At 36.6% G+C, this 24,807-nt stretch overlaps 1 protein-coding gene and 1 long non-coding RNA gene across 2 annotated transcripts; both read right to left on the bottom strand.

The window, feature by feature from the left end:
- Positions 1-13,100: 13,100 nt before the first annotated feature.
- Positions 13,101-15,478, bottom strand: LOC110928006. Its single transcript, XR_002586067.2, has 2 exons — positions 14,365-15,478; positions 13,101-13,657 (listed from the first exon to the last, which is right to left on the bottom strand). It is a non-coding gene; the product is annotated as an uncharacterized LOC110928006 (long non-coding RNA).
- A 2,384-nt stretch (positions 15,479-17,862) lies between these two features.
- Positions 17,863-24,371, bottom strand: LOC110929737 (ABC transporter C family member 3). Its single transcript, XM_022172922.2, has 9 exons — positions 21,972-24,371; positions 21,769-21,855; positions 21,041-21,643; positions 20,448-20,907; positions 20,156-20,370; positions 19,787-20,092; positions 19,641-19,704; positions 19,311-19,550; positions 17,863-19,228 (listed from the first exon to the last, which is right to left on the bottom strand). The coding sequence occupies exons 1-9, from the start codon at positions 24,270-24,272 to the stop codon at positions 19,116-19,118; spliced, it is 4,389 nt and encodes a 1,462-aa protein (XP_022028614.1). The 5' UTR covers positions 24,273-24,371; the 3' UTR covers positions 17,863-19,115.
- Positions 24,372-24,807: the final 436 nt, after the last annotated feature.

Below are 24,807 nucleotides of genomic sequence, written 5' to 3'. Positions count from 1 at the left end.
AATGAAAGAGGCACTTTTAAAATCTTGAAAAGATACTATTTATGGGAAATAGAAAATTTTCTCCGGCAAAACTGGGTATAGAGTAGCAGACTCTCCAGCTTGTCCGGATATACTGAGATTACCTCTCCGGCGCGAACCGGATAAGACGGGGTACATAATATGTCAAACAAGTGACAAGATTTCCCTAAATAATATCATAAGCTGATATCTGACTTGCTTTGGAAATATGAATCTATTATATACATTTAACCTTATGAAAGGTATGTATATTACAGCATATGAAATATATAATTATATAGATATGTATATCTATAAGAAATTCCAAAAACCATAACGATTGATAATTAAGAATAAAACACAACCATATGTGTCAATAATAATTCTAGATTTCTTGATCAGAAATCTCTCGCATATATCTATAATTCCGATGTCAAACATTATTTCGCTTGATCATCTAACTCGTAACTCATGCAACAAAATAATACTAGAAACCCATTAAGTTGGGACACCATAAGAATTTCCAAATGCGTTATCATAAACTATTAACGCAAGTAAAAAAAAAAAAACATCTAAAGTTGTGCTAATGCACCAGAAAACACATGAAACCTAGAATTTCACGTCCACAAGACGTTAAAGTATGTCACACACGACTTTCGAGGCAAGACCCTTGAAAAATATAAATTAGGCACGATGACACCAACGCTAATTCCGTCAGTAGAAAAACTACTAATCAAAAAGAAGCACTTTGCCATATGATCCTACAACCAACATAAATCTCGCTGAGGAACGTTGTGCAAGATTTCACAATTATCGATGCACAGTCTAATCAGAGTCATAATTCTTATCACTGCAAAAGGAGTCATATACCTTTTCAAATTCCCTATTTTATTTTATTCAACATTTCCTGGTAATGTCACTTAATAAACATTCCAGATAAAGTTTTTATATTTCTTTTCGTTGAAATTCTGACTTCTGCATATAATAAGTTGACTTTCGCATTTCTACTTCCTCTAATAGTCATCATATCATGAGGATTTCTTTCATAATAGCGAATATTGATCTATTTCATTTCTTGGTAAATCCACACGTTACGCATGCTCTGTTTGTTGCAAGTATGATTCGTTTGATTTATGAAGACCACTGGAGGGCTTCATTCTAATCTGTTATTTTTATCAAAAGTTCAAATATCGTGTCACTATACTTGATCTTTGCATTTATAAACCACGTTTATTGCAAAACGTTGACTCTTTGATATCGAGTCAATAAGTTTCTTAAAAAACTCAATTTTCTTTGGCATACAAGGTTTTTGTTGTAACCATATCCAAAATTTCTTATTGACACACGAACTCGTTTTGTTTACACCAAGTTCAATTGTTTGAACTTGCTCGCATTACGTATTCAATTCAAAGTCCCATATGATAGATTGAAGCCATCATATTCAAAATAGTCCCAACAAGCACTTCAATTCTCTTGAACCATAACATGCTTGTTTAGTCTTCGAATTCATCAAATCATTTCTTTGATTACGATCACCTTGTGGTGACATTTCTCACAAAATTTGAAAATTGCGCTAATCTCGTTTAAATTTATGACTAGTTATTATTATTTATTTTTGGTAAATATTTGTGATAAAATATTAATAATAGTAGGTGTTAATATTATTTTTAGGTATTAAGGTTATTATCAAGACAGGTATTGGATAGTGTAGCCTTAGTTAGGCATGGACTGGCCACCTATGCTTAAACAAGGCAGCACTAACCAATATCCACCATGATAATAACTATTTAATGTATATAAATTAAGTCATCATACTTATTTAGTAAATTTCAATTATATATATATATAAAAATATTTTTATATTATATATATAGAAATATATATACTTTGTACTATAAAGAAAAGACATATTTTCATAAAACAATCAAAGGGACGAATAAAATTATCTAAATAATTGTCTAAGTATTCATGAACAGGACATATTATAAATAAATGTTCATCTTGATTAATATTTCACAACTATTAAATACTTATAGAAATATTATTTTATAATATATATATATATATATATATATATATATATATATATTAAAATATCAAATGTTATTTACGCAAGCCAATATTTAAGTATGCTTGATAATATATATATATATATATATATATATATATATATATTAACTTTATTGTCTTTTCATGTATTCTTACAAATCACCCATCACAACACATTGAATTTCTCATATTATACTTCAATATTTGACGAATCATTTTCATGTTTTCATTCCATTTTGAACCTGTCAATCGTAAATCTTCCTTAGGTACCAATCAAGTAAGTTTTCTTCTGACAAAGAATTTTATTAATTCCAAAAAGTTCTTCACATTCATTTTAAAAATCTATTGATCATATATCTTTTGGCTTGAACATAATCACCTTGAAAACTATATCATTTCATCGGAATGTCTCATCTTTTTGAAATATCTAGATTCGCTTCCTTGAAACTCTCAGTTAATTTCGAAAACGGTAAAATTATCATAACAATATCTTGCAGTATCCATATACATTTGTAGCCTGTGCTAATAATAAACCCTCTTCATACGCCATTCGTTTGATTTGTCATATTCTTGTTACAATTATGTACTCAGATTACGATACACTAAATTCTATTGTCTAGTACCATTTAAGTAAACAATATTGAGTTTCGGATAATCATTAACAAATCATTTTTCCATACTTCCATTCACAAATAGATATTTATCAATTCATAATCTCCCTCAATTGACAAAGTAAGTTCATTTCGGATATTGAATCCAATTGTTTCTATAAATCATTTTTACTTTCAAAATTCATACCCCTCAAAATATCTTTTGATTCCATTCCACAATACATTATTTCTCTTAATTAAAAGAAGAAACATAACCCAAGAAAATATCATAGTCCAAATCTCGAGGACGAGATTTTTATTAAGGTGGGGAGGATGTAACAACTCCCACTAAAAAAATTAATATTTAGTATGATAATTATCCAATAAGGAAACCCTAATTGAGACACCCAAGTGAGTCTGCATAAACCCTAAAATTTCCAGAACAATCGGAATCAGGATCAGGGCCCCTAAAACTCAAAGGGGGTAAACCCTAGCTAACGATTATCAACCTAAAACGTTGTTTAATTCTTATTTGTCAAAATCATCAAGTCAGCAAGGCTAGTCCCGAACCTAGGCAACCTATAAATAGACTGCTTCCCTTACGGACCGTAAGGGATATGGCTTACGGTCCGTAAGCCTGCCAAATTTTGTGTATAAATAGCAGACATTGGCACTTGCTTTCTGTCTTTGAAACGACGAAGAAATTCGTTGAAATCGCTGAGTTATAATAGAATCAGTCCACAACACACACTAATTCACGAAGTGCTTCTACGATGCCGGGTATTAACTCGATCGCTGTTCAATTCTTTTGTTTTCATCAGCTTTTATTTTTGTAAATAATAGGTCGGGATTTTACCCTCTGAATCCCTAAACTCTGCCCGTTATTAGGGTAATAACTCTAATCACTGGTACGATACTCTATCCGATCGACTGAAACTATCCGACGGGATGTTTAAGTGCTATCCTTTGTCATTAGTCGTGATTCCGACAGGATGTTTAAGTACCACCCGAACTCGGGGAATACTCTGTCATTCGTTGTGAATCCGATGGATGTTTAAGTGATTACACTTTGTCATTCGTTGTGAAGGTTTTATCTCGTGATTATCGTTAAAGTTGAATTGAGTTAATACACTAATACGAGTGCTTGTGTCTAGAAATTAGAACTCATAATCAGGAAGCTGTTAAACTAGTGTATCAAACTTAGCTATTAAAATAATTTAGTGGGTTAGAAAACTTAATAGCCACGACAACTTAACAGGAAAGGAAACTTAGTAAGCTAAGTAAGTTAATTAATCAGCTAGTCACGTTATTTAATCGGCTAAATAAATTACTTGATTAAACCATTAGGATTAATTAATCGGTTAAGTAAGATTAATTAACCAGTTAATCAAGATTAATTAAGCTAATCAAGATTACTTAAGCTAATTTAATTTAAGCAAGATTTATTAAGCTAAGTAAGTTATTTAGTTAAATAATTAAGGAAACTTAATAGTTAAGAAAAACTAAATAAATAAAAGTAAAACTTAATAATTAAGAAATCTTCCTAGCTAAGAAAGGCATACTCCTTACCTATAAATAGGAACCAAGGATTTCATTCTTTGTTGCTCATTTCTTTCTTCTTTTCTCTATACGTTGGTGTTCTAACCAATAATCACCAAAGCGATGTCCTGTCCGATCGATTCAGGAACCATCTAACGAATGCCGAAGTGCTGTGCTTTGTGAATTTCGTTAAACGGAATCCAAAGTACTATACTTTGTGAGTTCATTAAATGGATACCAAAGTACTATCTGAATAAGACTATACTTTGTGAAATTCGTTAAGGTTGGAATCTCGTGACTACCGTTAAGGTTTGATTTGGGTTTTACACAAATACGTATTCCATTCTGTTAAACTATATGTTTAACTACCAAAAATACTCCCAACTACACACTCACAATCAAACAAACTATTAAATCATCAGAAGATCCAGAATAATAAAGTGCATGCTTAATTATCGGAAGAAGTAGAATCAAGAAGCTTGTTAACTCAATCTTGCATGCTTATAAAGTGAGTCATTCTCTTTTTATCAACTGTTTTACAATACTCCAAATTATTTTCAAAGGTTATAATTACAGGGACTAAGTCGTGGATATCTTGAATTACTGGTTAGTGGGGTATTGTGCACATTACTAATTTTCTCCCAGTTAGGTTCATTGACCTACTAGGGATAATCATCACTATTTGGGTTCATTGACCTAATAGTGGTATGACCATCGTCACCATTGTGACTTGTCACCATTGTGACTTGTCACCATTGTGACAGAGCGCCAGATAAAAATAAGATATGAACCATTGTAATCGCTCTTATGCTGTAATTTATAACTAAGGGTCATTTCATAAAACCTGAATGAACTCACTCAATATTTCCCGCTGACAAAACCTTTTTAAAACGCGTTTCAGGTAATTACAGTAGATTGGAGTAAGAATTGGATCCAGCATTGAAGGACTTCAAGAAGTGGCTTATTTTATTAATTAAATCAACTTAAGAAATATTGTTTTTGGGTTTATCCCGTATTAAAAGCTACCTTTGTAAAACATGGAATTTATTCCATCTATTTAAATAAAATCCGGTGTTTCTAAACTCTGATATTTTTCCTAACTCACGGTCCTGATGAAATTTCCGCTGCAATGTTTTTCAAAATAATCACCGGTACCACTTGACTGCTCGCGGCTTCCGATTCCGGCCAGGATGGGGTCGGGGGTCGTGACACTTATGAACAACCATATCAAATTCACATCTAATACACGACCTACACAAAGCATACTCAACATCATTAATTCATTTAAACAAGCATAAAGCATACTCGACATCATCCCTACATAATCTTCACATGAACTATATATGTTTACCCATTACTTGCATACAATTTCACTTATTATTGCCTTTTAGACATTTCATCAAACACTTGGCGTGCGTACTACTTCCTAAGCATAATGTACAAGTGTTTTAAGCATGTTCTTTCTTATTTCATCTTATGAACTATCACATTCAAACAAAATGTCATAATCATAAATTTCACTTCAAGTTTAACTATCTTAGTCTATCATACAACACCTTATACAACACAAGATTACACTATAACATCTTCAAGTTCATCATGATCATCATCTTCACACTCATGCAATGGGTTTCATTCTAAATCACCCAATTACTTGAAATTATTCATAACACAAGTTCTATTTGGTGTTTCTAACACCTCTACATGCTTAATTTCATACAATTTCATGGATTGATCATAACCCACTTCAAACAAGATCACCAAATCTAAGTTTTAAGACATACCTTATGATCCCCTTGTGGAGGTGATCGTTAATTCATGTTCGGTTGTGAATTTGGGCTTCGTTTAGCCTTTCAATTTGGAGATTTTGATGAAGTTTAGGGTTTTGGCTCCATGGGAGCTTTCCCTGCTCGTTCATGAACACACACACGATGTGTGTGTATGTGTGTGTTGTTTTTTTTTCTTTTAACACAACAACTTTCAAGTTGTTCACTTTGGTCCCTCATGTTTCGTTTTAATTAAATAAGGCTTCAACTCTTCTCTTACTACTAACGAGACCAATAATCAACTAGGTTAATTATTCCTAGTAAATCCTCATTTTTCAGGTTAACTTTTCTCATTAACGGTACCTTACCTGTTTCTTAATAGTAACCGGGTCTAAATTACCAAACCCGTTTTTGGGGTGTTACAAGTCTACCCCCCCTTAAAAGAGGTTTCGTCCCCGAAACCTTGCTTACTTCCACGGGACCACAACCCTTTACTTACCGGTCCTTCTATGTAACACAATTCTGAAATATACTCATACATCCTTAGATTCCAAATTCCTACCTTATGTTAGTTCCTTAGTGGTATCCATCACTACATATTTATTCATTCATTTCATTCAAAATACATACCATGACAAGAATGTACTCATACCTTATAAAAATGCCTCATTCATGAACAAATATAACCGTACGTCCTATCCTTACTTTCTTGAATCGAGCATAATACTCCCATGCGCTCAGTGACCATAACAACTCGATTATTTCTACTTTTATTCATAAATCATGTTGGACATGCCACTCTTGCTTTCATCGCACAAATACTCATTACAATAGTCCATACTGTCACATATCCTTTTTACCCGTTAGTAACAGGTCAATATGCATACTTCTTCAAACTTGTAATAATACATACATTCGTATGATCCGTTTACAACGAATATAATACCTTTATCTCATCTTTTAAGATTACATTCCATACATACAATGTATAGCCTTTAGTTCTTGTTTCGTTATCACAACAAAACTACCATTTCATAGTCACCCATACTTGCTTAGCCCTAAGGTTAACATCATTCTACGTCTATTAACGTTACATGCTACTGGGTACACTCATGTACGTACACTCACACGTATGTTCATACATACAAGCTTTATTCCTTTGTGCACATTCAATCCCATTTAATACATACTTACATACGTTTATATATGTACACGCATACATCTATTTACAAACACCGAAAACATACTTGCAACAATAACACATTTGTACGTACATGTTTACATGCTTACTTATCGTTATATAATGCACACACTCATACGTACCTTCATACATTTATTACATACATTCATACCATCCCTATCTCTCTCTACATACATACGTACATCCATACGTATCTTCATATCTTCATACAGTCCTACTTGTATACATACATACCTCCCTACATCTCTTCAAACATGCATACATTCATAGGTACCTTCATACCTTAATACATTCATACATATGGGCGTTACTGAATACTTTAAGACTGAACTAAGATTTCATTCCTTTATTGACCTCTAACCAGATTGATTTCATTCGTCAGCAAAATGAGCTTTCATCGTGAGCATCCTTCCATAACATATTCAACACTTTAAATATGATAACATATTCATACTCATAAAACCCTTACAAGGTTCATAATTGGTTCAATTCGTAACATAACGTAACTTTACCCTTTCCGAGATCAACTTCAATTCCTCATGCATTCAATGTTCTCGTACTTGCATTACACTACTTTCTCAACGGGAACACGATTAATAACGTTAATTGTCACACCCTCAAATTACCACTTAGGGAGTGTCCCTGTTAGGCGTGTGACCACTAGTAATGAGCCACCAATTACATTGAATCCATAAGTTTAAAATAAAGTTTCATCATTTAATAGTAATAAAATCCAAACATAAGTAATTCAAAAACCATCAAGTTCAGCGGAAGCGTTAACGTAACATAATGTAAATACTTTCCAAACATCCATAGTAAATAAATGTTTGATAACTAAACCCATCAATGCAACCATGACCACTCACGCCTTCCAGCCAGCAAGGTCCTGTTCCCAGGTACCTAACGACCTGCGAGCATGTAACAAGTGTATCAGACAAAGCTGGCGAGTTCACAGTTTTAGAAAACGTTTGTTACCAGTTGTATGTAAAACAGTTCACTGACAAATGCAAGTAATATTGTTAATATCTCATTTCCGAACAAGACGGCTCCTGAAATACATGACTGCCCTTCCCACGTACTCCTATCTAGTACTGGGCCACGACTGGGTCACTAGTTCACATCCGTCCTACCTAGGAGCGGTGTGAGGGTGCCAAACCTAAGTAGCGCTACCAACTAATACCCGTTACCCTCCAGGTAACAATATAAGGGACTTACAAAAATGATAGGTGAGAATATTAACCAATATACCCGTTTTTACCCAAAAGACTTATCCCTCCACGGGATACCCACTGATTGTCCCGAACCACTGGGACGCATGCTCGAATGTAGTGAACTCACCTTGGTTTTGCTCGGTAAGGTTATTCACTCGTTTAGCAGTTTGATCAACCACGCCCTAAAAGAGTTACCGACGACAATCAGTTTTGTATTCACAACAAACCACGTATTTTGTCACACATGTTACACCAGTGACATCCATGAAACATACACACATCTTCATGCAGGTTATAACATCACATAGTAGGTATCGAACCTCATGGCAGTTTATTTACTGTTTCACACTCGATATTTAGGTCATCTACACTTGACACTAAGTGTTTATAATTGTGTGCGATCTACCAAACCCGTGGCTCAACCCAATTAAACATCCTAATACATGCAGCCCAATTTAATCACATTGTAACACGCAACAGTTACCATAAGGTATATACAATATATATACTCTAAGTTCTTGTTTTACTCAATAATCACCCATTTAGCACCATCATACATACAGTTAATATATACGTTCATAAAGGGGTTCAACTACAATTCACAATCCAATTCTCATACGGCCAGCAAGTGTTTGATCTAATTTCAAATCCCGGTTCCTCTAACCTCGGCCCAGCTAGATTGTGTGTACCCCAAAGTTCTTGGCCCTATTACTCGTTATGATAATGATGGGTGTTCGGTTATTACGTGTAACCCAGTAACAACGACCCATGTGCATGTCTATTCAGCCCACTAAGTTTGTTGATCTAACCCATATGTTTTAAGCTTATCCGGTTCCCTCATAAGTCCGATATGCACATGTTATCTAAACAACTAATATACAAGTCTGAAAATCAACGACTGTTACTTTTATTGTTGCCTACCCTCAATTTTACCAACATATCCATGTATCATGCCACTTAATATCTTTCCCAAAGTCAAACAGTGGCACCCAAATCAATAATATTATACATCCAACCATTCAATTTAGTTATTTGATTTTTGTGAAGTTAGTGGGCTACTCTAATTGGACCAAACACTAATAGTGGGGTTGACAACTACCAAGTATGTTAATTCATGTTTTGTGTTCATCAGCCATCGTCATCACTTAATTATATTTCATCATCTCATCATCATTGAAAAACCAACCACATGGTTTGGTAAGAACTCACATGGCCGCCATGTTTATAATCAGATCATGGAGTTTTGTGCAGCCATGTGATCCAACCCTATTGGACCCTTACAACCGATTGGAATCATTGTTCATTAGTGTGCCCACTACTTGTTACAATCAGATCATGAATTCTTGCCCACACACACATCGATAATGATCACTAACATGTAATTCAATTTCATGTCTAATCTATTAATCATGCAACCACATTCACTTAAATTATAAACATCAGAATATAATATCTTCTAATCATCAATAAACGTCAACCACCTAATCTACCCTTCCATCATCATCGACTGCCCTAGAATCTTCGAGTGGTGCTCATGTTTCATTAACAAAACCCTAGTGATCATGCAACTATAGCTATTAACATTAACCATGCGATCCATATTTAGTTGTAACAATATCTACATCTGATTTCTAGTAACTCCAAGCCATTAATAAATCATTAATCAGAATTTATCATTCAAAATCGTTCAGCTAAATTCAAGCAATTTCATGTTCACTCAAGATTCCATACATCGATTGTTAAATAAAAATTAAAATCGCAAATGTCATCAGGCAACACTAACCGAATTTAAAGTAAACCGAGATGTCTTGATCTAGGGACTTCGAGAGGTAGAAGAGGAGGCAGCCGCCAATTGTGAGAGAAGAAAGAGAGGGTTTAGGGCTTATTGTGCTTGTGCGACTGTAAAGTTATGAGAGGAGTGCACCTCGTGGTTATAAGTTTATGCACATCAGGTAACCACATCGGGCTCATTTGTTAGGCTCCGTTTAGGCTGCGGACCAAAGTATGAACGATAGGGGTTTTGGGCCGATGACGATTCCATTGGGCCAGGAAGTGTGCGGTCAAGGGGGTGGTGTGCAACCCTCAAAGTCACAATCATTCACTAATACCTTAACACATTAGTCACTTCATGAAAAGTTCACATAGACTACATTCATAACAACGTTCATAGAAAACAAGTATGTAACAACTCATAAGCATTTAGTTAAGAATTAACATATCCACTTAGACAAGCATTGCTCATATCAGTTACACCAACGGACAATGGAAGGCTCTAAAATGCAAGTTGTCACATTAATACTCAAACGTATCTAAATCATACATTCGTACATGTTTTCACATGTGCATATATTCATACCTACATATATATATATATATATATATATATATATATATATATATATATATATATATATATATATACATACTTACATACATTCCTACACCTCTATGTACATGCATACATTCATACATACATACTCCTCGTACCTTCATGGACGATAATTCTTTCTTCATGCATACGTTCATACATTCATGCCTACTTCATACATATCCACATACGTTCATATGTTACTTCATCTCTACATATACACATACAATCATACATAACCTCATACGTGCATACATTACTATGTAACTTCATACGTGCATATCTTTCATACATTACTTCATACTTGCATACGTTCATACATAACTCATACGTATGTACGTACCTTCCTATACTAACGGGGGTTCGGGGGCAGCGCCCCTGAGAGAAGTGGGGTCCAAGGGGCGGCAGCCCCTGGCTGGGGTCGAGCTGCCAGGTCAGCTTGGAAAATTTTTATTTTGGGCAAAAGTCCTTTATCAAAATGCAACAGAACTTGATTTCGGCCAAAAAGTGCATCCCAAAATGATTACACAATGTCATATATATTTTTGCCCAAATTTGACCTCCACCGTAAATTACGGTACCTACCGTAACTTACGGTGGCAGCTTTGTTACGGTGGAAACCTCCTGTCTTACGGTGCAACATTTGTCCCCAGTTCCCACCGTAAATTACGGTACCCACCGTAATTTACGGTGGAACCTGCACATCAGCAGATTTTCCGTCGTTCTTGCATACTTAAACGCGCATAACTTTTGAACCGCTTACCCGATTAACCTCCCGTTTCTTTCTACATGACCAAAACTTGGTCCCCTTTCATATGGACTCAAAATTCTACGTCCGGATTAAGAAAAGTCTTAACTTATAAGTTTTCAGCTTAATAATACTTATGAGTTATTCGACCCGTTTAATGAGATTTAAGCACTCAACCTGAATCTCGCTTGTACTTTTCATGCCTCCTATTTTCACACTAAGACTTCTTTCGTCTTCCACCACAACTATATCCGTGGTGGATCTACCTTGCCAAAATCTAATATTCCACATTTTACCCTTCGGTTTGACAATTTACGAAAAATGCCCATTACAAGGCATTAAGCAAAAGGGCATATACCTTTCACCTCTTCGCGACCAAAAAGTTCATTCAATTATAGAACTTATTTCCAAACTACCTTTAAGGGTCGTTTACTCAATTTGCCTTTCGAGGGCGTTTTGGTCAATTTTAGCCCTTCTTTTACGAAGAGGGACTTTCAACTACGTAATTGACCAAAATCACACATCTTTACTAAAATTTTACTTACACATACCTGGCTCGAGTCAAGGCATTGACCCGCTTAGTAACTTGCATTTTTTTTTTATCACTAATTAATAGCAACAAAATTTCCATACGCTATCCATCCTGTGAACATAAAACTCATCGAACGTTCATTAGTCATCATCGTATGATTATATCATCATTAATTGACCCATTTGGTCTAAACGACCCAAACCTTTTTGCATTGAAAATGAAGTGGTATTTACTTACTAATTCTCTCATTTGACTCACTACGGATTTTCACCCTATGGTCATAATCCTTAAACCTTTCCTTTACGCATTCAACCCATCATTGCTTACGCCACAGGGTGCCCTTTTTGAATTTCCCTATACATTTACCTACATATAACTAATTTACCGTCTTACCCTTATTATTTTCATTATGGCATACATCATATCAAAATCTTTCAAAACTCATTGTACCTTCGTCATTCCATGGCTAAATTACCATTTTACCCCTTCGTCATTCCACGTCTTTATCATCTTCACTCGCTCCGACCCGTATCATTTCGTGTCGGAGCCTCGTATTTCAATTTCACCTTAACGTACTTACCACCCATAAAACAAATAAGTATTCTACGAAATGAGCGTAAACTTTACTTACCTTGCATCGAATTATACTTTTTCCGCGAACTTGATCCGTTCATTCCTTCCTTCCATTCTTCATAGCTTTGATCCGTATTCATCCCCGGATTCAAACCTTCATTCATTCTTCCATTCTTTTCATTCCATTCATGTTTGAATTCATTCACGAATTCAAACCTTTCATTCATACTTTCCATTCTTTCTCATGTTCAACCTAATTCATAAAGAATTGTTGGACCCCTTTTTCCCTCCCACACGACCCCTATCCCAGTTCGTCCGGACATACACGTGGTGTTTCTCAAGGTCTCACGAGCGTCCTATGCTTTTTGCACACTGGCCAGGCGTGCAATCCACATACTAGTCTCGTGCCTTCATGAGAATTAGCACTTTATGTCCAGGGAACCGGTCTTAAGTTCGTGCCACACTCATATGAATCCTTCAAGGACTTCACCCTCGTACATAAGGGTATGCTACATACCGTTACTTACCAAATTTAAAATTTGTGTACCTGGGGTCCATTTTTTTTTTTGACATATCACACGCCATAGCCTTCTTACTAACCCGCAGCTGCAGAACGTCCTCATTTTCCAACAAGCTCACCTTTCAATATTCATCATTGTTAGTAACCTCTCACATACATACTTATATTAAATCTTACCTTTCGGTCTTGATCGAGTCTCGGATTGTACAGGTCATTAGTCACAAGAGCACACGGGTTTGAGTTCAAGTACTCACTTATTTATACTTGATTTCACTCAAACCTAGGCTCTGATACCAACTTGTAACGCCCTAAAACGCTTTAACCAAAAGTTGCAGCGGAATTACGAACTTAAAAATTTTCTTTCATCATATTCATTCTAACATACTTAGAATTACATTAAATCACTCTTTTACATTAAATACATTAATGCTTTCTAAAAATTTATAAAAATCGGACATACTACTATTAATTTTCGTGACCATGCACCCACATGTACAATCCATCTCTTGACTCGATCTTCAACCTTTTTCACTTCATGACGAGAATCCACCGTTCTGTACAACCTGCAGACACCACGTACAATCACATCATTAGCAACCGGTATCATCATATATAAAATTTAAACATGCATAATTAGGCATTAACATATCGTGCTTTCGCTTATGTTAGTCCATTCATCCATCCGTTCGGTCCACCCGCATTGGATTTCGGCGCCTACCTTCAACTTCCAACACTAGTATACCTGCATTCCTTATTTCATTCTAAATAGGAAAACGGTTAGCATCATTAGATTTCATTCGTACGAACATATCCATGTATATGCATAACAAGTCTCACTCATTTCTACATATAACTAAATTCCAATTCATGCATACATACCCTTTCTATTTGTATCTGTGCTTACAACTTACATTCTACACAATATTACTTACAATCCTAAACACACACGTCTATACATGTAATTTGCATACACGTAATTCTCCCTACTTACGAGTTTATAGTCATACTCTCCTATGATTCCCAATTACTTACTTACAAACTAACCCATACCTACGCGTATAACTACTTATTTCATCTTTATGCATAATACCATCATGTAAGCTTCTTTCTTACCTATACTTAATAGAAACTATTTCTTAATCATTTTCGACACATTTACCGTAAACTTACCTTATCACTTCCATTGTATCATACTTTCCCACATGATTCACAATAATCATTATACTACAATACATTTTACATCCAAAGTGTAAGTTGGGGATTCACTTACCTTGCGCGCCCGTATTTGCGTTCGCTTATTTGATTGAGTCTTCGTAGCCCGTTAGCCTTCAACGCTCCCATCCATCTTGACATGATTCCCATACACTCATGTCATTACATTCACATTCTTATTAGCATATATGCTTATACTTATGAACAACCATATCAAATTCACATCTAACACACGACCTACACAAAGCATACTCAACATCATTAATTCATTTAAACAAGCATAAAGCATACTCGACATCATCCCTACATAATCTTCACATGAACTATATATGTTTACCCATTACTTGCATACAATTTCACTTATTATTGCCTTTTAGACATTTCATCAAACACTTGGCGTGCGTACTACTTCCTAAGCATAATGTACAAGTGTTTTAAGCATGTTCTTCCTTATTTCATCTTATGAACTATCACATTCAAACAAAATCTCATAATCATAAATTTCACTTCAAGTTTAACTATCTTAGTCTATCATACAACACCTTATACAACACAAGATTACACTATAACATCTTCAAGTTCATCATGATCATCATCTTCACACTCATGCAATGGGTTTCATTTTAAATCACCCAATTACTTGAAATTATTCATAACACAAGTTCTATTTGGTGTTTCTAACACCTCTACATGCTTAATTTCATACAATTTCATGGATTGATCATAACCCACTTCAAACAAGATCACCAAATCTAAGTTTTAAGACATACCTTATGATCCCCTTGTGGAGGTGATCGTTAATTCATGTTCGGTTGTGAATTTGGGCTTCGTTTAGCCTTTCAATTTGGAGATTTTGATGAAGTTTAGGGTTTTGGCTCCATGGGAGCTTTCCCTGCTCGTTCATGAACACACACACGATGTGTGTGTATGTGTGTGTTGTTTTTTTTCTTTTAACACAACAACTTTCAAGTTGTTCACTTTGGTCCCTCATGTTTCGTTTTAATTAAATAAGGCTTCAACTCTTCTCTTACTACTAACGAGACCAATAATCAACTAGGTTAATTATTCCTAGTAAATCCTCATTTTTCAGGTTAACTTTTCTCATTAACGGTACCTTACCCGTTTCTTAATAGTAACCGGGTCTAAATTACCAAACCCGTTTTTGGGGTGTTACATGTTTGGATGACCAAGATAGCAAGTTTGGACCATAGTAGACACAATAACCAGATCTTGACCTTTGAATGTCTATAGATGAGCTTAGAGTGAGGCCATATGAAGAGGTCCCCTAAATATATCGGACTATACACTTTAAAGCGTTCCAGCGATTAATCTGTGGTGAATGCATGTGCGTCTAAACAAGATATGTTTTATGTATTTTCATAATCGCAAATTCCGTTAACTTTCCAATCTCCAAATCTTCATACTTATACACCTTTGTTTACCTTTTTAGGGTGACTTTGGTGATTCCATCCTTTAAATCCGCTCACTCGCATTTTTTTGGAAAATCTTCGCAAACCATGAGTTCATACTTGACCCATTTATGTTTTTAAACACTATTTGGGTTGCAACATGTATTCATATTAAACACACATACATTCAAACTTATTTAAACACTCAATTCGTATACATGCTTATTTGCTATGCTAATTGTCATTTCATGCTAGAAAATGCTTATGCTTAGCTATCTATTATTAACCTTTCAAGCCTCCCTTAACATGTATAGTGTTATAGGATTAGCTCATCGCCCGTTTTGTGGGTCATTGTTAAGTTATTCTTTACGTCCTTATTTACTTCGATGATAAGGTTACGCTAGTGCCAAACTTTAGATTGATATTTAGGCTAATGCATGCTAGTATGTTACATGATATAGTATACTTTAAACATGTGGATTTGAGACGCATTCTTATATATGATATGTATACAAAGTAGTATGTTCATTGACATAATTTGTGTTGACAAATATTGTGTACATGTTGCAGGAAACATTTGACGATGCTATCACAAGAAACGATTTAGGGTGGATTTAGATACTCACCTAATATAATTATGCATTTTGATGTTTTTAGTTATGAAATTCCCACTTGTTGTACTTTCCCTTTTTGAACAATGTAATGTGTTATTCGATTATATGGAAATGAAATTTTGAATCTTCATTATTACCGAAAATTTAGTGTTATGTTGTCTTTGAGCCATATATTATGTCTTGCCTCGATGTTTCCTCCATTAGTTGGGGTGTGAAAGTAGGATCATTAAATTCTAGACTCATCATAGCACCAAGCTTTGGTTTTGCATCTACTAGAGTAGCCACGAGTTTGCAAGAGGACATGTCAACCCGTTAAATAATATCATTCGCATAGATTGTTGAGAAAGAAACATATGTGGACCATTACGAGTTGCATGAATCCCTAAAAAATGACTAAGAGGGCCAAGATCCTTCATGTCAAACTCTTTTGCAAGACGGGACATAAGCTGCACACGAAGTTTATCTATGGATGTGGTAAGAATTATGTCATCCCACATAGATAAGTAAGTTGTAAGTTGACCCTCGTGATATATAAAAAGTTAGTTATGACATTTACTCTGGTTAAATCCAATGCTACGAACCTGTGAACCGTTGGTACCACACCCGTGGTGCCGGTTTTAATCCATAGAGAGGTTTATTTAGAAGACACACGTAATCTGGGAAGTGACGATGACGAAATCCCATGGAACTGTATTTTCTAAGTTTGCTTCCATGATTAAAACTCAATTTGAAAGATTAATTCATCGGTTTCAATGCGATAATGGAAAAGAATATGCAAACTCCTCCTTTTGAAACTATTGTGATCAAACTGTACGACATTATGTTTATCTAGCCCATATACATCTTCTCAAAATGAGAAAGCCGAATGCCGAATGAAAATAGAGGTCCATCAACAACATCATTCGCACACTTCCAGCCCAATCTCACCTACCCAACACCTTTTGGCATCATGCCTTGGAAGTTGATACTTATATACATGACATCTTACCCACCATTACACTTCAATTCCTCACCCCAACTCAAGTATTAAACAATTGTTTACCTGAGTATAATCATCTTGTACGTTTGGTTGTTACCCACTCTTTCCTTCACCACTATTCACAAACTTGCCAATCGCCCTATACCTTGTGTGTTCCTCGGCTATCCCAACGAACATCGTGGATATAAGTGTTTTGATCTTAAATATCAGAGAATCATCTTTTGCAGACATGTGAAATTTGATGAACAAACCTTCCCATATGCCCAAATTACCATACCCTCTTCCAACCTCACCTATGAATTCCTTAGTCATGATTCGTCTTCGTTGCGTCCAGCCTACTGGCCCAATCCCACAAACCAATGCCTTCAGTCCAACCAAGTCAGCCCGCTACATCACCCCCCCCCCCCCCGGTCCAAAACATCTCAAACCAACCACCCCTCTCCTCGGCCCAATCATCCCAAACCGCCCCACCGACCCACCCTACCATTCACACTTATTCCCATCACCCCAAAATCTTCCACGGGCCTACCTCCTACTGCCCAACCACCTAGCCAATCTCCAACCCAACCCAACTTATCCAACCACCAGCCTAACCCCCACCGGTTTGAACCATTCGAACTCGGTCCATGGACGGTATTGTCCAACCTGCTCGCCCATATAATCTACACACTACCGCTTTTATACATGTACCTAAAAACTCTAAAGATTCCTTGTCTACAACTGAGTGGTTTGATGCCATGTCCGATGAGTTTAATGCCCTTATTAAAAACAACACATGGGAACTTGTACCTGGACATTCTGGCAGGCACATTCACTGAAGCATGTGGTTATTTTGACAAAAATTTTAATTGGATGGGTCGTTGGAGCGGTACAAAGCACATTGGGTATGCGATGGTCGAAAATTAACAAATGGGTGTTGACTATGGGGAAACTTCCAGTCCCATAGTTAAACCCACTACTATTCGGATGGTCTTATCTTTAGCTTTATCAAAGTCATGGCTCATTCGTCAGTTAGACGTCATGAATGCTTTTTCACATTGGGATTTAAATAAAACGGTATATGTCTATGGGGTTTCGTCTTCAGGATTTTCCAGATTATGTTTGTAGGCAAAAGAAATCCCTCTATGGCCTAAAATAAGCATCTAGGGCTTGGTACTAAAAGTTCACTGATTTGGTTACACGGATTGGCTTCAAACAAAGTCACTATGACACCTCATTATTCATCTTTCAACAGGGTCTTGATATGGCATCATGGTTGTAAAACAAGGCCTCGAAGGCTGAGTACTCCTCGAGTACTCCCTACAAGGTAGGCTGCCGAGGCACGAATACTCTTCGTTTAGGCCGAGTACTTCCCAAGCACTCTCCGCCTAGGACGAGTACTTCCCAAGCACTCCCGACTCCGACTAGGGAGCGCCTAGCGACTTTTGCGACCATGTATGGCATATCTTCTCATATATGTTGTTGACATCATCCTTACTACCTCGTCTAATGACGGACTCATTTTCTAGGTCACTCTCTCATGAGTTCGCTATGAAGGACCTTGGGCAACTTAGTTATTTTTTGGGTATCAAAGTCTCAAGACATACTTGTTCTAGTTTTCTCTTTTAGTAACCCATTAAGGATTTTGATATTACCATCAAAATACTTTAATTTGAAGGAAAACATATACAATACAGAGAGAGATGTAAAACAATTCTAAACTGTAAAAACCTACACACCTTCAAGCGTGAATATTGATGGGTTAGAGAAGTGGTAGCTGCCTTGAAATCGGGTAGGATTTGAAATCAGGTCTATTAGTTCCTGCTAGTTAAGTCTTGATACTGGAATTAGATCTCATACTATACTCAGCAACAAGCTTTGCAAATGAAGATGAATCATCTTCTAGCAACTTCTTTGGAGAGTCATATTCATCAACCAGGCCTGCATACACAACAAAAGGCACACATATAAAGACTTTGACTCGACAAACATGTGCTACAGTCAACAACTTTGTGTAACTAACCTTGTTCTAGAACCAAAACCATGTCACTATCAAGCACAGAGGTGATACGATGAGCAATCATTATCACAGTAGAGTCGGTAAAGTGTTTCCCCAGTGTTTGTTGAATCATACCATCACTAGCAGTGTCCACTGATGCAGTGGCTTCATCAAGTACTAAGACTTTGGTTTTCTTGAGTAGCACGCGCCCAAGACACACCAGCTGCCTTTGACCCACACTCCAGTTCTCTCCATTCTCAGTAACTATAGAGTTTTATATGAAAATTAATAAGTAAATATCATGCAGCAAGCTGGCATTGTAAGGTGTCAAACGGGTATTTTAATGAACAAGACCTGGTGAATCAAGCTTCCCTTCCTTACTTCTCACTTCGTCTCCAAGTTGGCACTTATCGAGAGCCTGAAGTAACAAAAACTGTTAGATTATAACACTATATGCCGTTTGAATGAATAGTTAAACTGAAATTCTGTAATTTAGTTACCTCCCAAATTTTATCATCTGTAAACTCTTCAAGGGGATCCATGTTACTTCGAATAGTTCCTTCAAACATGGTAGGATCTTGTGGAATTATGCTCAATCTTGAACGAAGATCATGAAGTCCGATTGTGGATATGTTAATTCCGTCTATCAGAATCTGTCCGGCCACTGGCTCCACAAGGCGGAAGAGTGTTTGTATCAAAGTCGACTTCCCACTTCCCGTTCTTCCAACAATCCCAGTTTTCCTTCCCCCACTGAAAGTGCATGTAAGGCCTCTCAACACAAGTGGCATATGTGGTGCATACCGAACCTTTCGAAAGAAGACCATTAGATTCAATAACAAAACCATACTAAACAGTCTAGATTTAAGTACCTGCAGATGACGTATATTAACTTCTCCTTGTGATGGCCATTGATCATCAGGCCTATTTGATGCTATAACAAGAGGAGGTTCACTTGGGATAGAAGAGTACTGAAATATTCTTTCAACCGAAATAATCTTGTTTTCGAGGTCGGTAAGAGTCCATACTATCCATCCTTGTAAACTACTCAAAGTAAGCCCGTAAGTAGCAGCCACTCCGGCGATACCTTGAGAATATAAAACGAGAAGCTTCTGTCGATCAAGCATTCTTCATTATATTATGCGTGAAGAAAAAACAACTTACTTGGATCAATAGTTCCCTCGGGGATAGAAACCAAGAAAGTTAAAAACGCAGCAAACGTAAAACAAGACAGCATATCCAAACAAAATCCTAACCATTCCCTAGCTGCAGCAATATGAAACTTTGGCCTTGAAAAATCGTCAATTAGTTTCAGATTCATGTTCTGAAATCTGGTTTGTTGATCAAAACTTCTGATGGTTGTTAACCCTGATATTGTTTCAGCAAAATTCTGTACCACTGGACCTTTACAAACTCCAGCTATCCGTGCCATTTCTCGCGCTGAAGGTAAGTAATATTGCTGTAACCAAATACTCGTTCCTGCGACCGGAATAACTATAGTGATCGTCTGCCAAGCAGCCTGTGACATAACTGCAATGATGCCAAGAAGTTGTATGACAGCGAATACAAATGATCCCATTTGGTTAGGAACATTCATGTCCACCGCACTTTGGTCTGTAGATGCCTATATTATAAAAGAAAAAAAAACTCCCTTAAATATTGAACAACTAAGATTTGAAACCATAAATTTTATTGAAAAGGGAGTTGTATCCAAAATAATGTATTTTATTTGTTATAGTGAGAATATATTTGCTTACTCTATTTAGAATTCGTCCGCTAGGAGTAGAGTCAAAGAAAGACATGGGCGACCGGAAAATGGCGAAGTGCATTTTGTGGAAGAGATGAGTGGCTGCCTTATACGCAGCGGTTGCAAGAAGCAAGCCTCTTGCAAGTATGCATAACGCACTTCCAACAGCTAAACCTGCATAAACAATGATCAGGGTTGAGCCTGTAACTGGTGCTTGATCACTTGGTGACCCTGAAGATGCCCAAGCCATCCAGTAATTACTTCCAATCTGTAGTGCTTGGAAGAGAACTTGTGCCAATATTATGAATGGTACTAGTGCGCCTCCGTAAGCCGTTGTTATGTATTTCCAGTAGACTGAGAAACCCACTCTTCCTTTTTCACGTTCTTCTTCTTGAACAAGCTGTGCTTTTGAGCCGGAGATACCATTTGCTTCATCGTTTTGACTATCGTTTGTGTTCTTGGAGCTATTTGTGTGTTCTTGAACACTTGTTTTTATGGAATCAATGGCTGATAACGCGTCTTTGTGCGCGCCTACAAGATCCATAAAGTCGCCTCCTGAATTGAGAATGCCGTCGTACTTTCCGGCTTGTGTAATTCTTCCATCTCCTAGAACCTGATAATGATGTTATATCAAGTGACATGAACTGACTGCTTTATCATTTTGCCATTTTGGCTCTAGAACTATATGCATGCTCACATGTAAGAACTATATGAAAGTAAAAGATTTAGATAGCTAACCAGGATGAGATCTGCAGCAGGTAAGAACTCTACTTGATGTGTGATGTAAATCACTGTCTTCGACTCCAGAAACCGCAAGATGCATTCCTGTTATTTATATACACAAACATGCATTCCACATCCGGATTATGTAATTTTACCTTTATATACTTTCAAAACAACGAAAACTTATTGGAACAAAAGCATAAACCAAATTCACTTACCTTAAAAAGATGACTTCCTGTATGAGCATCAACTGCGCTAAATGGATCATCAAAAAGATAAATATCAGCGTCTTGATAAAGAGCCCGTGCGATTTGTATCCTCTGCTTCTGACCTCCGCTCAAATTGATCCCTCGTTCACCGATAACTGTTTGATCACCAAAGGAAAGAACTTCAAGGTCTTTCTTCAAAGAACATGCTTCTAGAACCTTCTCATACCTCTCTCTATCCATCTCCTTGCCAAACAAGATATTATCTTCAATCTTTCCACTTTGTATCCATGGTGATTGAGCTACATAAGCCTTTGATCCTTCTACTATTACGCTTCCTGATATCTTTGAAATCTCCCCCAAAATACAAGAAAGTAAGCTTGACTTCCCCGACCCAACAGTCCCACAAACAGCAACTCGCATGCCTTGATTCACTCTAATGTTTATATCTTTCAAAGTTGGGTTAGAAAATGCAGCTAAATCCCATGAAAAACACCCATTAATAATCTCAACAGCTGTGCTAGAACTGCCTTGTGGAACTTTAGTTATAGCATCAGAATCTATGTCCTTGGTACGGAGGAATGTGGCAATGCGATCAAGCGAGACTTTAGTTTGAAAAAAAAATGAAACCGACTCTGGAAGATTGTAAATCGGCTCTTCAAGTATTTTAAACGTTGCAAGTGTAGAAAGTACCTTTCCTGATTCAAGTGGGATGCCAACTAACAAACATGTTGCGAAAGTGATCCCGGCTACAACAGTTGGAGCACCCCAGAACAAGAAAGAATTCAAGGATAATGTATACATATACTTCTTCAATGCACCTTCTTCTTCGTCGCGAAGCTTGATGATTTTCGACAAGAACTTCATTTCCCAACCTTGAAGTTTAAGAATCCTCATGTTTTTCAAGATTTCAGATGTTGATTTCATCCTTTTATCTTTAGATTTCATCAAGTCATCTTGAAGCTTTTCTTGTACGTTCCCGAGTGGAAGGTTGGCCAACAACACACAAACTGTAGCGATTAATGAAGCAACCGCGGCTAACCCTAAATTCTTATATAAAAGTGCTAATCCAACTGCTACTTGGACGAGTACTAGCCAAATATCATACCAACCAAAGTTACCTATCCTGTCAGCATCAACTGCCATGAAGTTTATGATTTCGCCACTTGAGTTCCCTTGCTTTGACTGGCCAGAAATGGTCAAGCCCTTTTGGAAAATCACGCCAACCATGGCGGACCTGGCTCTAATTCCGGCCTGTTGGAGCTTGAACCACCAATGCCGTTGCGCCAAACAGCCAATAATCTTTGAAGTAAAGAATACAGCCACCAAAACAAAACCTTGGTTTTCATAATCTCGGTGACCATTCAGATATTGAACGAATGAGTCTATGAGGTAAGGACCAACAAAACTAGACAGTGCATACACTAAAGCAAGCAATCCTGTGATCACGACCTCTTTCCACACGATGTAGAGCAAGGCTTTTGCGAGACCAAATGTAGTGATTTGATTACCCCCATTGCTTAAGGACTCTACTCTATTCAACAAAACAGGAAACACTTCTCTCACACTATCAATATTTGCAAGCAGAGGAATATCTTCAAGGTCTAATGGCTTTTTGTTGCCTTTTGCAATCACAGAATTCGTCCAAGAAAATGTCAGGAGGCTAAAGAAACTTGCATTTTCATAAGTTGATGCAAGTTCACCTCTAGAGACACCAGAATTCAAAAGGGGTTCTTCAAGATTATTATTTTGAGACTCTTCCACTGTTTTATGGGACAGCCCCACGAAACAAAGAAACAAACCCATGAAACTAGACACAGAATCAGAGACAAAGAACATAGAAACTGAATCATGGGTTCTTTTGTAGTAAACATAGTCTGCCACAAGGGAGTAACAAGAAACTAAAAAGAAAAAAACCCACCAAAACCTTAAAACAAAAGGGTATTTCCTAGATTCTGTCGACGAATTTGAAAAAAGTGTGTGTAAGTAAACCGAAACAAACAACCAAACAAGTGCTCCAAGAGCAGCATGCAAAAGGGTCACAATCTTTTCATCAGTCCAGCCGTTTCTATACCAATAAAAAGTGTTCAAGAAACACAACACAAGATTGAAGAGTGAAAGAACAAGAGAGCAAAAGAGAGTTTGTTTGTAAAACAAACACCCATGACTCTGTTTCGGAACCAAAGTTCGATCAATCTTGAATCTTTTGGAAGCCCAGGAGACAAATATGAAGAACAAGAACACGAATTGTATGGAAGCAACACACCCATGTAAGAAAACTGGGTTTAACAAGAAATCAGTAGAAGGATTCATGGGGGAATGACAATTGAAAGATGTTCTTGTGTTTGGGTGTTGTTGAGGTCACCACTCACTATTAATGTAACAGTGGCTCATGAAGCACTGAGTGGTGATGGATTGTGAGGTTTACGGTGGTCTTCTCTTTATAGTCAAACATGTGAAAGAGAGGGGACCAAGTGGTGTATAAAGTCAAACATGGGTTCTAAAAATAACTGGTCACCAAGAATTACGTGGTGATCAAGAATATGGAGATATTTTGTAAATGAAAATCTAATAATAATATACTGCCCAAAAGACCATTGTGGTAAAACATCTAACTCATGCATGACATTTTTAGACTCTAACCGACGAACTCCTTGAGAAAGTCACCGGAGTACCACTAGAGGAGCGCCCCCTTGGCTAATTAATTTAATAAAAAATATAAATTGTAAAAGGCTTTAGAAAATAAAAGTAGATGATCATTCATTCTATAAAGTTGCAATGAATTTTGATTAAATTATATAGGTCAAATTATTCTACAAATACTTCTAATTGTAAGAAGTGTAAGAAG

The sequence above is a fragment of the Helianthus annuus genome, chromosome 3 (genome assembly GCF_002127325.2).
Source record: "Helianthus annuus cultivar XRQ/B chromosome 3, HanXRQr2.0-SUNRISE, whole genome shotgun sequence".
Taxonomy (NCBI): Eukaryota; Viridiplantae; Streptophyta; class Magnoliopsida; order Asterales; family Asteraceae; genus Helianthus; species Helianthus annuus.
This window is presented reverse-complemented; position numbering and strand designations above follow the sequence as displayed.